The 13,403-nt window shown below is 37.3% G+C and overlaps 1 protein-coding gene across 1 annotated transcript in view; it reads right to left on the minus strand.

Annotated features, from left to right (window-relative positions):
* Positions 1-480: 480 nt before the first annotated feature.
* Pm20d2 (peptidase M20 domain containing 2) overlaps positions 481-13,403 on the minus strand; it is a 28,132-nt gene continuing 15,209 nt past the window's right edge. The window contains exons 6-7 of the mRNA XM_027928356.2: positions 5,895-6,002; positions 481-5,680 (exon numbers count right to left, since the gene is read on the minus strand). Coding sequence (XP_027784157.1) covers positions 5,526-5,680; positions 5,895-6,002 — 263 coding nt within the window. The 3' untranslated portion in view covers positions 481-5,525. The remainder of the gene's footprint in view (positions 5,681-5,894; positions 6,003-13,403) is intronic.

A 13,403-nucleotide genomic window follows, 5' to 3' on the forward strand; every position in this document is an offset into this window, starting at 1 on the left:
TCTATATTTCTAAGGTTATTGGATGCTTTGACCCAAACTAACTAACCAAAACTAACCTTACATTTTAATCACTGAAGGAAAAAAGTATGAACTCTTTTAAAAGCCAACTTAAACAAATAAATTTGGACCCATATTATGTTACTCACATGAGATACTTATTCTCTAGCTACTGATAACAATCTAATAATCTGTTCTATTGCATTTGCATTATTACATGGTGGAATTTTTTAAAAATGGAAATTCAAATTCTAATTCCTGTGTATTCAATTCCTACCAGGTAAAATTATCATTTTTCAGCTGCTGAGACTAGTAAAACATTCATTTTTAAATACCAAGATTTAACTGTCCTTTTAAAATCACATTACATGAATAATATGTGGCATTTATACATTTATACAGCTGAAAGGCAACCTAACACCTACAATACTGATAAATTAATAAAATACAGTATTACCATAGTGCATTTGGGTAATTGTGCTTTATCTTCATGTATTTTCATATACATCATTTTAAAAATAACAAGTGTTATTAAACATACTTAACATTTTATATTTCATACACATTTTAATATATATTAAAATATTACAAAAATTATCATAATCTGATGGTAGTAGAGTGATTGCTTACTTGAAAATTTCAACTTCACACATCAAAATGCACCACCCTCAACCATAATTGTACTACAAGATGCTTGAAGTAAAAAAAAAAAAAAAAAAAGTATTTTGTCATAGCTTGCAGCCTTACAAAAATTGCTAGACAGCACCAAGACAACATTTATCTTATAATGAAAATTCATTTTGACAATGCGAAGGCTGGTGTATATAGGACGTTTACCAAAAGACTTCTTAAGGTAAAAAGTTAGAACTGCACAAAAACTATCAGAAAGGTTTTAATATTTTTTTTTTACAGAATATATTATCAAACAAGACATTCGTTCCTTTTTTTAAAAAAATTTTTGCACATCAATTTCTTCTGTTCAAACAGATTGGGGAAACTCAGATATTTTAAAATATTTTAGAAACACTTTTTCAAAAAATTCCAAGACAATAGCTTTCAGTTGTTGCTTCAGCCCCAGTGTTGTTCAGATGAAGAAAGAATTAAGAAGTGAGAATTTGCCACCAACAGCAAGCTTTCTGAGCAGAGACTTTGCCTTATTCTTTCACCAAGTTCTTAGAAATAGGCACTCTTCAACAAATGTTTATTGAGCTCAAATGTCAAGATTACAAGCTAAAATACCAAAGAAAATAACTTTGTGGAAAATCAAAATGCTTTAAGTTCACATACATATTTATAAACATACAAAATGTTCTAGTTTATCCGAAATGCCCCAGCACTTCTGAGTGCTACAGAGGGAAGCAATGAAAAGAGGAAAATGTCCTGAGTGGTTCAAATAAGGAGAATTTGCAAGACTAAAAAGCAGCCCAAAATTTTAAGAGACAAGCTAAATACTAATTGCATTCAATCTTATATAGCAACTTGGTAATTAATAAAACAGGTTGAATATCCCTAACCTGAAAACCCAAAATGATCCAAAATCCCAAACTTTCTGAATGCCAACATTATACAAGTGAAAAATTTCACACTTGACTTCATGTGACAGGTTGCAGTCAAAATGCAGGCACACTAAAAATACTCTATAAAATTATCTTTGGCCCAAGTGTGTGTGTGTGTGTGTGTGTATATATATATATATATATATATATATATATATATATATATATACACACATACATATATATATATGCAAACATGAAGAAATTCTGTGGTTAAACTTGGGTGGCATCCCCCAAGATATCTTATTATGCATATGTAATATTTCAAAATCCAAATAAACTCCCAAATCCAAAACACTTCTGGCTGGGTGTGGTGGCACACACCTGTAATCTCAGTGATTTAGGAGACAGAGGCAGGAAGATCACAAGTTCAAGGTCAACCTCTTCAATTTAGAGACGCCTTAAGCAACTTAGCAAGACCTTGTCTCGAAATAAAAAATAAAAAATGGCTGAAAATGTGGCTCAGTGGCTAAGCATCTTTGGTACCAAACAAAAACAAAATACCACTTCTGGCCCCCAAGCATTTCAGATAAGAGATATTCAGCCTATAACACATAATTGTTTTACAGGGTCCCATATTCAAGCCTGCTTAAAACTGTCACTATAGAAAAAGCATCTTCAGTTTGTAATTATATTTAAACCATTAATTTACATTATATCTTTTAAAGCATACTAATTTAACACAGCCCAAAGTTGGTATTTGAGGGAAAAGCTTAAAGTGTAGGGTATTAGCATGAAAGATTATAAATGCATGCAATAAAAGACCTTTCCATAAAACAGACACCTCAAGAAACTAATTTTAGATCAGAAACTGATTCTTTAAAATCTTATAATTTTAAACTTTGCATTAAACCAGTGCAGCTTTTTCAAAAATGAATCTCGTTTTCCTGTATCTGAAGCAAAGTAATATAAGGTATCTATTTCTACTCCAGATTGTACAAAAGATTGCTATGTTCACAAAATTAAAACATATTTTGTACCTATGATCTCTCCACAGAGCTATTTTAAACTTTAATGATTTCAAGCAAGGATGCAGTATTTTCTCATTCAAAAAGGACAGAAGGCAGGAGAATCATGTTTAAGGGAAGCCTGAGCAAATTAAAGATACCCCATTTGAAAATTAAAAAGGTATGGGGATGTAGTTCAGTGGTAGGGTGCCTCTGGGTTCAACCACCAGTACTCCAATCAAAACAAAACAAAAAGTACTGAATATTCCCAGGTAAACTACTATGCTAGATACTGTTAAGAATTTAAAAACAATCCAAGCACGGTGACCCGTCTGTAATCCTAAATACTCCAGTGGCTGAGGAAGGAGAATCACAAGTTCGAGGTCAGCCTCAGCAAGTTAGCAAGTCTTGTCTCAAATTCAAAAAATAAAAAGGGATGAGGATGTGGCTTAGTGATTAATTGGCCCTGGGATCAATCCTTGGTATAAAAAAAGAGGGGGCAGGGGCTAGGGATATAGCTCAAAGGTAGAGTACCTCTGGGTTTAATTCCCAGCATCAAAATAAAATAAAATTTAAAATATGCACACACCAGCTTCAAATATATAGGCAGTGAAGGAAAACTATATATAATCACAGAATGTGTTAGTGATAATAAAATGTCATGAAACTAATGAACAAAAACTTGGTTATCTCCTTCTTCAAAAACAATATAAATATTCTAAATAAAAGAGTCTTGGGCTGGGGTTGTGACTCAGTGTAGAGCATTTGCCTAGCATGGGTGAGGCACTGGGTTCGATCCTCAGCACCACATAAAGATAAATAAATAAAGGTATTGTGTCCATCTACAACTACAAAATATTTTTTTAAAAAAATGAGTCTTGGGCTGAGGATGTGGCTCAAGTGGTAGCGCGCTCGCCTGGCATGCGTGCGGCCCGGGTTCAATCCTCAGCACCACATACAAAGATATTGTGTCCGCCGAGAACTAAAAAATAAATATTAAAATTCTCTCTCTCTCTCTCTCTCTCCCTCTCACTCAGTCTTTAAAAAAAAATGAGTCTTATTTGCTAACCACCTAAGAATTAACATTCATCTTGTAAGAATAAAGAGGTAAAGCTAGGTGCTATGATACATGCCTCAAACCCAGCTACTTGGGAGGCTGAGGCAAGAGAACTAAAAGTTCAAGGTTAGTGAGTCCTGGTCTCAAAAAAAAAAAAAAAGGAGGAGGAGATGAACACAATCTTTCCTTTTCTAAAAGGAACACTTTGTTTAGATATAATTTAACACTTCTCTCTTTACATTTTAAAATATTTAGAAATTTGATGTTGTAAAAACCAACCAATGGTAATTTCAGTTAAGTAAAGGTTTATGAAAATACCTTTGAAGTGTGAGGGTTAAGAAAGAAATTATTTCTAATCACAGCATTAGAAGTCATTGCTAAAAGATATGGGGTTTCTTTATGAAGTTTTATTCCAGAAGATCCGACCATATGACCTAAGTCAAAGAGACACAGATTTTATTTTACTGTTATATACAGCCAGGGCTGGCAACCTTTTTTGTAAAAGGCCAGACAGCAAAGATGTTAGGTTTTGCAGGTCATATTATTTAGTCTCTGTTTTGTTTTGTTTAGCAACCCTTTAAAAAACATAAACCCATTCTTGGCAGGTTTTAAAAAAAAGAAGGCAGCTACATGCCAAAATCAGGCACATAACCCACAGACTCTTATACAGAAGAAAGGCAGTTCTCAACTACTAACTCTCCCAAACACAACCACCTCTCTTGCAATTTTAAATAATTACAGCAGGAATTAGTGGTTCAAAAGACTGTAAGTAGAAGATCTAACTTTTCAAAAAGTGAGTTGATAGCTCAGAGGGCCCAAGTGACTTGCTTATTATACCATAAAAGCCAAATGGACACTTTCTCTCCTTCCCCTTCCATTTCTGGAATGCTTGTTCAAAGCTGAGGACTTCCTTTAAAATAAACTACATTGGAGCTTTACTGCATTCACAGCTTAAAATATCTGTTTTACCAAATATTTTTTTCACACATTCTTTTTAGCATGTTCAAGAAATTCACACTAAAATAAGAATCATGGAAAACCTGTAATAATTTTTTAAAAATATTGGGCTAGCAGGAGGCTTAAGGAGGCTCAAAATTCAGTGCAGCCAGGTGGGGCAAGCTGGCTTCTGAGTGGGAGCCTGAGCAGGCTGCTGGCTGGAGGGGCAGTGCAGGATTCTGAACATTCCAGAGAGCAGAGTAGGTGCCAGCCAATGCTCCTCCCGGAGTTCTCCTAGAACACTCAGGGCTACCATGCAAATGCCTTAAAGGAAGAGTCCGATCCTGACCATCCAACATTTACCCTCTTACTGTAACATTGAATTACCAATTACTTTAATGCCACTTCCCAGAGTTGATCATGTGTAAAAACTAGAACATTCTTCTCATTTTTCTTCAAATGGTAAAACTAAAGTTATTCTTTGTATCTGAGTTTCTAGTTGTTACCCGTAAGCATTTCTAATTAAAAGCTACTTTTATTATAAATGAAGAGATTTTTTGAAGCAAAAACAGAAATATTTGAAACAAACTTTACCTAAATTTAGACCATGAACTTTAAAACTACATTAAATAAGTTTACTACTCTGTACCACAAAACCATTTCGTGGGTGTCAATTCTGTATATAAGGTTTAAAACCTCTTGGACCTTTTAAAATATATAATATATAAATCTGTAAATTATTATACAGATTTTGTCAATATTATTTTGACACATCATGTACCATCCATCTTAAGCAGCAGTATCACCTATCAACTCCTGAAATATCACAATTCCATCAAGTATAGATTCACCCAAAAATTTCATTTTAGATATGAGTGAATATGTTTTCACCATACCCTGTTCTTACATATCAGGTAAGGAGAATTTGACTCCTTTAAGATTAAAAACAAGCATGTTCTCTTCATTAAAAAAGATTAAAGAAAAAAAATCATCACTTCTTAATGATTCATAAACCACTCCTAAGTCTCCTTTTTATTCTACTGTATTTAAAAATTGTTCTTCCTGAAGTTTCAATTTAAAGTCCTCTCTAATTCTTTCCAGCAATTCTGGTTTAAAAATAACATCCAATGCAGTCATTGCTAGAGCCTTGGCTGTTCGCAAAGTGTAGAACTGAGCTTCTTGTGATCCTAAAGGACAGAGAAAATGAATTAAAATATTTCTACGTTTATTAAAAATCAACTTATCAATTCCTCAGGTTAAGTCCCAATCCCTAAGTTGCCTCTCCAACTACCCACCACGGAATCTATTTCTGAAATAACAAGCTAAACTAAATAGTTAGAAAGGCACTACTGCTAGGAAAAGAGTGAGCACATGTGAAAACCTGCACTCTCAACAGCCTACCTGCAGCTTTAGTGTACTCTTCAGTATGATTCAAGGCGTTGGATCCAATGTAAAAATATGGATGAATTCCAGGGACCACAAAAGAAACATTTCCAAAATCGGTAGATCCTTGGAATGCATAAAGAAAGATACATTTGGTTAAATACTTTGCATGATGAAATTGTAACCTGAACTTGGTTATGGTTCTCTGCCCGTTAGACCTGGTGAAGTGAACACCCTGTAGAGTTGGCCACAGGCTCATGCTCTCACTGCCTCCCCTTTCACCTGCATCAGTCCCCACACAGCTGTTCAGAAAGGTCTCCCAAGACCTACTCTCTCCCAGCCCCAAGACTACTCTCACTTGCCCTCCTAGCAGCCTCCACAGTGGGCTGCTCCCTTTCCTGCCTTCTGTGAACTGTGATGGTCCCTTCCTCTGTTTCCCTTGGAGGTTTAACTTCCTCTCTGCAACCATGAAACATTACTATTCAAGACTCAATTCCAGGCCCTTTCCTCTTATCCTGCCATATTCTTGCTCAAGATTTTGTTCACACATATCACTTCAAATAACCACCAACTCTAACTTGGTCTTTTCTGAGCTCCATGCTTGTACATCCAATTGTTAACTGTTAACTCTCTTTTTTTTTTTTTTTAAATAGAGAGAGAGAGGATTTTTTTAATATTTATTTTTTAGTTTTCGGTGGACACAACATCTTTGTTTGTATGTGGTGCTGAGGATCGAACCCGGGCTGCACGCATGCCAGGTGAGCGCGCTACCGCTTAAGCCACATCCCCAGCCCAACTGTTAATTCTTTTTGGATGTCTTCAAGGTAGATCAAACACAGCCAAAGTGTTTGGCAATCTTTGCAGTCCCCTATCTGCCACTTCAAGACTTACCATGTGAGGGCAGGACTTCCAAGGAGGGCATCTCTGAACTCCTGCCCTCCTTCCTGAACACTTACCTGCATCTACTTTTCTCAACTACTCTTTGTGTGTGTGTGTGGTGGGGGGGTGCTGGGGATTGAACCCAGGGCCTTGTTCAACTATTTCTTTTAAAATCAAAATTCATAAGCTTCCTGTTCTTCAACCCTACCCATCAATACTATTTTCCAAATGCCTCAGAAGCCTAACACTTTTCCCTTCACCATCACCATCACCATCACCTGTCCCTAGTCTACATAATTACCACCTCTTGTTGGAACTGATATAGCAGTCTCCTAATTGGTCTAGCAGCATCTACTTTGCCAATATTTTTTCCATTTTTTTTAAATTTTTTCAATCTTAATATGGTCTGACTCCATTCACCTTCCTAACCCTGGTTTCAGACCACACTCCCACTACTCCACCTCAGCCACTCTGGACACTATAGGACTTCTACACATGCAGTCCCCTCTCCACCTGCTTTAAACATCATTTCTTCAGTGAACTCTTACTTTTTCTCCCTGGTAAGGTCCTCTAGCAAAGGCTCTCACAGTATTGTATTACAATCCTCCATAAAATTTTCCAGGTTTCATTTTATTTTATTTATTTATATATTTTTTTGTACTGGGGAGTGAACTTGGGGGCACTTGACCACTGGGTCACATTCCCAGCCCTATTTTGTATTTTATTTAGAGACAGGGTCTTACTGAGTTGCTTAGCACCTCGCTTTTGCTGAGGCTGGCTTTGAACTCAGGATTCTCCTGCCTCAGCCTCCAAAGCCACTGGGATTACAGGTGTGCGCAAAGGTACCTGGCTTCATTTTCCATTTATTGGCTTATTTGGTTAATGTCTCTCATAAACCACATTCTGAAACTCTCTAAGGCAAAAAGCAATATTTTAAATCACCAGGCTTCTAGCCTCTCACTTGACTGACACTAACATCTGCTAAATATATCATAGTAAAAACAAAGCCTTCTGTTCACTCAATAGATATTTACTGAATGCTTATTATGTGTCAAACACTGTTTCCGGCAAAGTTAGACTATACAAGAATGAGTGGTAAGAGAATGAAAGCAAAATATTTAACAGCAGTTAATGTTTATCTGGAATTACCATGTTCCAAATGTAATTCTAATGCTTCATTAACATTTGAAAAGTTCTTATTTTACACAGGAAGAAACCAAAGTGTAAAGTCATGTATCCATAATCTCATAGCTACTAGTTATGTAGTAAAGGCAGACCAAGGCCAAGCTTTGGAGCTCTGGAAAAATGATTCACTGGAAATCATTCATTGAGCACATAGTAGTACCAGGAGTGGCTCCAGATACTCAGGATACATGGTGATGGCACATCAGTGGACAAGATGGTCAAATGCCTGCTAAGTATTTTAATATCTTACTTGTGGAACTAGATCCTAGAGCCTGCAAACCATATCCAAATTATAGCCACTTTATTCTACTGTTTGTCTATTATATAAAATCCAATCTGCATACCACAGGATCTCTGCACATGCTGTTTGTCTATTATATAAAATCCAATCTCTGGGTAGATCTGACCATGCATCTTCCCTCCCACAGCTAGACTGCATAAACATGCTAGCATAAAAGTACAGGAACGTGAAGGTAGCCTTGACAATAAATTCATGGTCTTAATATTGAGCTGAGTCCTTGATGCTGTTCACACACAACTGATGCCTGGCCAACTCCTGTCAGTGGCAATTCTTTCAGTCCTCCAGCTGCCACTTCAAGGCTTACCATGTGAAGGCAGAACCTCTTAGGAAGGGCATCTCTGAATTCCTGCCCTTCTTCCTGAACACTTACCTGAATCTACTTCTCTCAGCTATTTCTTTTAAAAACCTTTTCTCTGTTTTCATCTACTCTGCTTTCCTTTAAAGCTAACTTTCTTGATAAAAGAAGAATCTTCCTTTGCTATCTCTACTGTCTCACCAGTCAATATAGTGGGTAAAGATTTGAGATCTAGCATCTGGTCTCACCAGCCACCCATTATTTTCTTCCAAACAATCCACAAATTTCTAATTGCTGGTGCAATGAATACTAGACCATACTTACCTTATTCAACCTCTATAAGCACCTGACATGATTTATTCCTCCTTCCCTTCTAGAAGTTCTCTACTCCTTTGGCTACCATGACCTCACTCTCTCCTGATTATCTTCTCTGAGCATGCTGTCTCTTTCTCCATCAAGGAGACAATGTGTCCTTGCTTATCTCTTAAAAGCTGTTGACCCCAGTGTTCCATCTTCGGGCATCTTCTCCCTCTTCATACTTGGGCAATCTTACTAACAACAACCTCCCTAAATCTCCTACCTGGACAACTTTTGTGGTTCCAGATTCAGTAGACTTCCGAATAGCTCCACTTTAGAATTTCTACACTTTCTCTTGAACTTCTCTTCTCATAAATGATATCAGTACTCCATTTTTATTATGATGTATTTTTGGTTCTACTTCACAATATCTATTTTTGTATCTTAGGAGGTACATCTGTAACTTGCAGGTCTCTTTAGTAATAATATTCTTTAAAAAGAAAAAATCTAAAATAGTCCAAATATTATTTAACATATTAATTATGCTATTTAATGCATGCATATATATTTTAAATCCTAACAGCTGTCTGTGACTCTTCAGAATGTGAAAATGCCCCCAAATAACTAAATACTTTATAACCTGCTCATTATAATAACTGAGAATAAATTAAAATTCTATATCCCTGATCCAACATGGCGGCGGGCACGGAGAGCTCAAGTCTCTGACCTCTTCGCGGAGAGATCAAGTCTCTGACCTCTTCAGCTGCGCGGGCATAGGGAGTCGTAAACCGTCTAAATGCTGTTTGCTCAGGATCACTAGGCAATACTGAGCTGACGTGGATCTGAGGCGAACAGTCTGGGCCTCTCAGAACACACACTGAGCCTGGATTGGCTGAATTCAAGCTCCCGTTCGCTTGCTTCTCGAAGACAAACTGCTGTGACTCAGCACTAAACAATCCTGCTGAAACAACTGGTCGGACCTTCTGATCCTACGGAGGTTAATGCCAACCGAGCCTTCATAGGCAGTGGCCACAGGATTGAAATGGGGCTTGGGAGAGACACTCAGGACCCACCCGTTGCATTGGTCACCCGGCAAAGGGAACGAACTGTCGCCATTTGCACAGGATACCACCATGGCAGAGAACTGACGTCACCAGAATGCGGCGGAGGAGATAACTTCATTGAAACCAGCGGCGACAGGTGTGTAATCTCCTAGCCTTCCCTCTCCACACAGCAGGGAAACCTTAAGGGCCCCTCCCAGCTCTCCCGTGAGCGTGATAGCCAGACCAAGGGAATCAGGAGTGGTGCGGGACCCGCGGCGCGGAACTCCCGGCTACCGCTCCCACCAGTGCTGACAATTGAGGTCTCTTGCACCAGCTACCGGGGGCGTGGCTACTGGAGGGCTAGCAAAATTCGCTGAGGGTTCTCAGCCCCAAGCTCTAAAAACTTAGGGTCTGAGGGAATGGCAAACAGGGAGAGTGTGCCCAGTCGCTCATGAAAACAGGGCTCCCGGGAGCAGCAGACCTGGCGTGTAGCCAGTATTGTGGTGAGCGTCACTGGTGAGCGGGGCCTGGCTTGAGGAAAAGTGGGAAAGTGACTAGACACAAGAGAACGCCCTAGGCACTCAGGATTGGAGACCCGCCCAGTCTGGGAGGAGGAGCTGCTGCACAGTGATTGGTTCCCGCGTATTGAGAGGGCACAGCTCCACCTACTGGAAGAGAAGTTAATCAAACTCTAAGACTGCATTTATTAATTTTTTTTAATTTGGGTTTTTTTTTTTCCTTTTCATTTTTTTTGTTGCTTTTTAATTTTTTTATTTTCTTTTTTAATTTTAATTTATTTTTTTTTCTTTTTTTATTTTCTATTTTTTTTTCTTTTGTCTTTTCATTTCTTTTCAATTTTCTTATTCCCCCTTCCTTGAATTCTACCTGCTTACTCTCATTCTCTTTACTGACTTCTTCCCTTCCCTTCTAATACCTTTCCTCCCAAGCATCAAATAAATTTATAGAAGTAAACAGTAACTCAGCAGTCAAACAGAACAAGAAGTAACATGAACAGCATGAAAAAGCAAGGAAGAAAAGGAGTACAAACAACGCAGGACAGCCTAAATATTCAGGAGGACCTAGAGTCATCAGAAAAATGGTCATATAAAGAACTCAAGGAATACCTTAGACAGATGGAATGGAACCTTAAAGAGGATATGAGACAGAAAATTCAAACAGTGAAAGAACACATTAAAAATGAATTACATAAACAGATAAAAGAAGAAGTTAAGCATCTTTATCAGGAGATAGCGATTATAAAAAAAAATCAAACAATAATTTTAGAAATGAAGGAAACTATAAACCAAATTAAAAACTCAAATGAGAGTATCACTAACAGAGTGGAGCAAGTAGAAGCCAGAACGTCAGATAATGAAGACAAAATATATCATCTTGAAAAGAGTCTAGCCAACTCAGAAAGGCTGGTAAAAAAAATCACAAGAAAAACATCCAAGAGATATGGGATAACATAAAAAAACCAAACTTAAGAGTCATCGGGATAGAGGAAGGTATAGAGGTTCAAACCAAGGGAATGAGTAACCTGATGAATGAAATAATTACAGAAAACTTTCCAGAAATAAAAAAGGAAACGGATTTACAAATTGTAAATGCATACAGGACACAGAGCATACAAAATCACAGTAGACCAACGCCAAGACACATTGTTATGAAGATATCCAATATACAGAACAAAGAGAAAATATTAAAAGATACAAGAGAAAGGAGGCAGATTACATTCAGGGGTAAACCAATAAGGTTAACAAAGGATTTTTCATCACAGACGCTGAAAGCGAGAAGATCCTGGAACAACGTATTTCAAACACTGAAAGACAATGGATGCCAACCAAGAATTCTGTATCCAGCAAAATTAAGCTTCAGGTACGACAACAAAATAAAAATCTTTCATGATAAACAAAAGTTAAAAGAATTTGCAGCCAGAAAACCAGCACTGCAAAGCATCTTGAGGAAAACACTACACGAGGAAGAAATGAAAAACAATAACCAAAACCATCAGTGGGAAGTGCCTCGGTAAAGACAGAGGGCCCAAGCTAATCATGGAGAAACAAACTAAATTAAAAAAAAAAAAAGAAGATAAATAATCAAACATGGCTGGAAGTACAAACCATATATCAATAGTAACTCTAAACGTTAATGGCTTAAACTCTCCAAAAAAGCGACATAGGCTGGTAACATGGATTAAAAAAACAAATCCAACAATATGCTGCCTCCAGGAGACACATCTGATTGGAAAAGACATACACAGGCTGAAGGTGAAAGGTTGGGAAAAAATATACCACGCACACGGTCCTCGTAAGCAAGCAGGGGTGGCCATCCTCATATCGAATAAAATCGACTTCAAGACTAAGTTAATCAAAGGGATAAGGAAGGACATTATATACTGTTAAAAGGAACCATTCACCAACAAGACATAACAATTATCAATATTTATGCACCACATAATGGTGCTGCGACGTTCATAAAACAAATTCTCCTCAAGTTCAAGAATCAAATAGACCACAACACAATAATTATGGGTGACTTCAACACACCTCTCTCACCATTGGACAGATCCTCCAAACAAAAGTTGAATAAAGAACCTATAGAACTCAATATCACAATCAATAACCTAGACTTAACTGACATATATAGAATATATCAACCATCATCAAGTGGATATACTTTTTTCTCAGCAGCACATGGATCCTTCTCAAAAATAGACCATATATTATGCCATAGGGCAACCCTCAGTAAATATAAAGGGGTGGAGATAATACCATGCATTTTATCTGATCATAATGGAATGAAACTGGAAATCAATGATAAAAGAAGGAAGGAAAAATCCTACATCACATGGAAAATGAACAATATGTTACTGAATGATCAATGGGTTACAGAAGACATAAAGGAGGAAATCAAAAAATTCTTAGAGATAAATGAAAATACAGACACAACATATCGGAATCTATGGGACACAATGAAAGCAGTTTTAAGAGGGAAATTCATCGCCTGGAGGTCATTCCTCAAAAAAAGGAAAAACCAACAAATAAATGAGCTCACACTTCATCTCAAAGCCCTAGAAAAGGAAGAGCAAAACAACAGCAAATGTAGCAGAAGGCAAGAAATAATTAAAATCAGAGCGGAAATCAACGAAATTGAAACAAAAGAAACTATTGAGGGGGCTGGGGATGTGGCTCAAGTGGTAGCGCGCTCGCTTGGCATGCGTGCGGCCCGGGTTCGATCCTCAGCACCACATACAAACAAAGATGTTGTGTCTGCCAAAAACTGAAAAAATAAATATTGAAATTCTCTCTCTCTCTCTCTCTCTCTCTCTCTCTCTCTAAAAAAAAAAAAAAGAAAGAAAAAAAGAAACTATTGAAAAAATTAACAAAACTAAAAGTTGGTTCTTCGAAAAAATAAATAAGATCGACAGACCCTTAGCCATGCTAACGAAGAGAAGAAGAGAGAGAACTCAAATAACTAACATACGGGATGAAAAAGGCAATATCACAACAGATGCTACAGAAATA

The sequence above is a fragment of the Marmota flaviventris genome, chromosome 6 (assembly GCF_047511675.1).
Source record: "Marmota flaviventris isolate mMarFla1 chromosome 6, mMarFla1.hap1, whole genome shotgun sequence".
Classification (NCBI taxonomy): domain Eukaryota; kingdom Metazoa; phylum Chordata; class Mammalia; order Rodentia; family Sciuridae; genus Marmota; species Marmota flaviventris.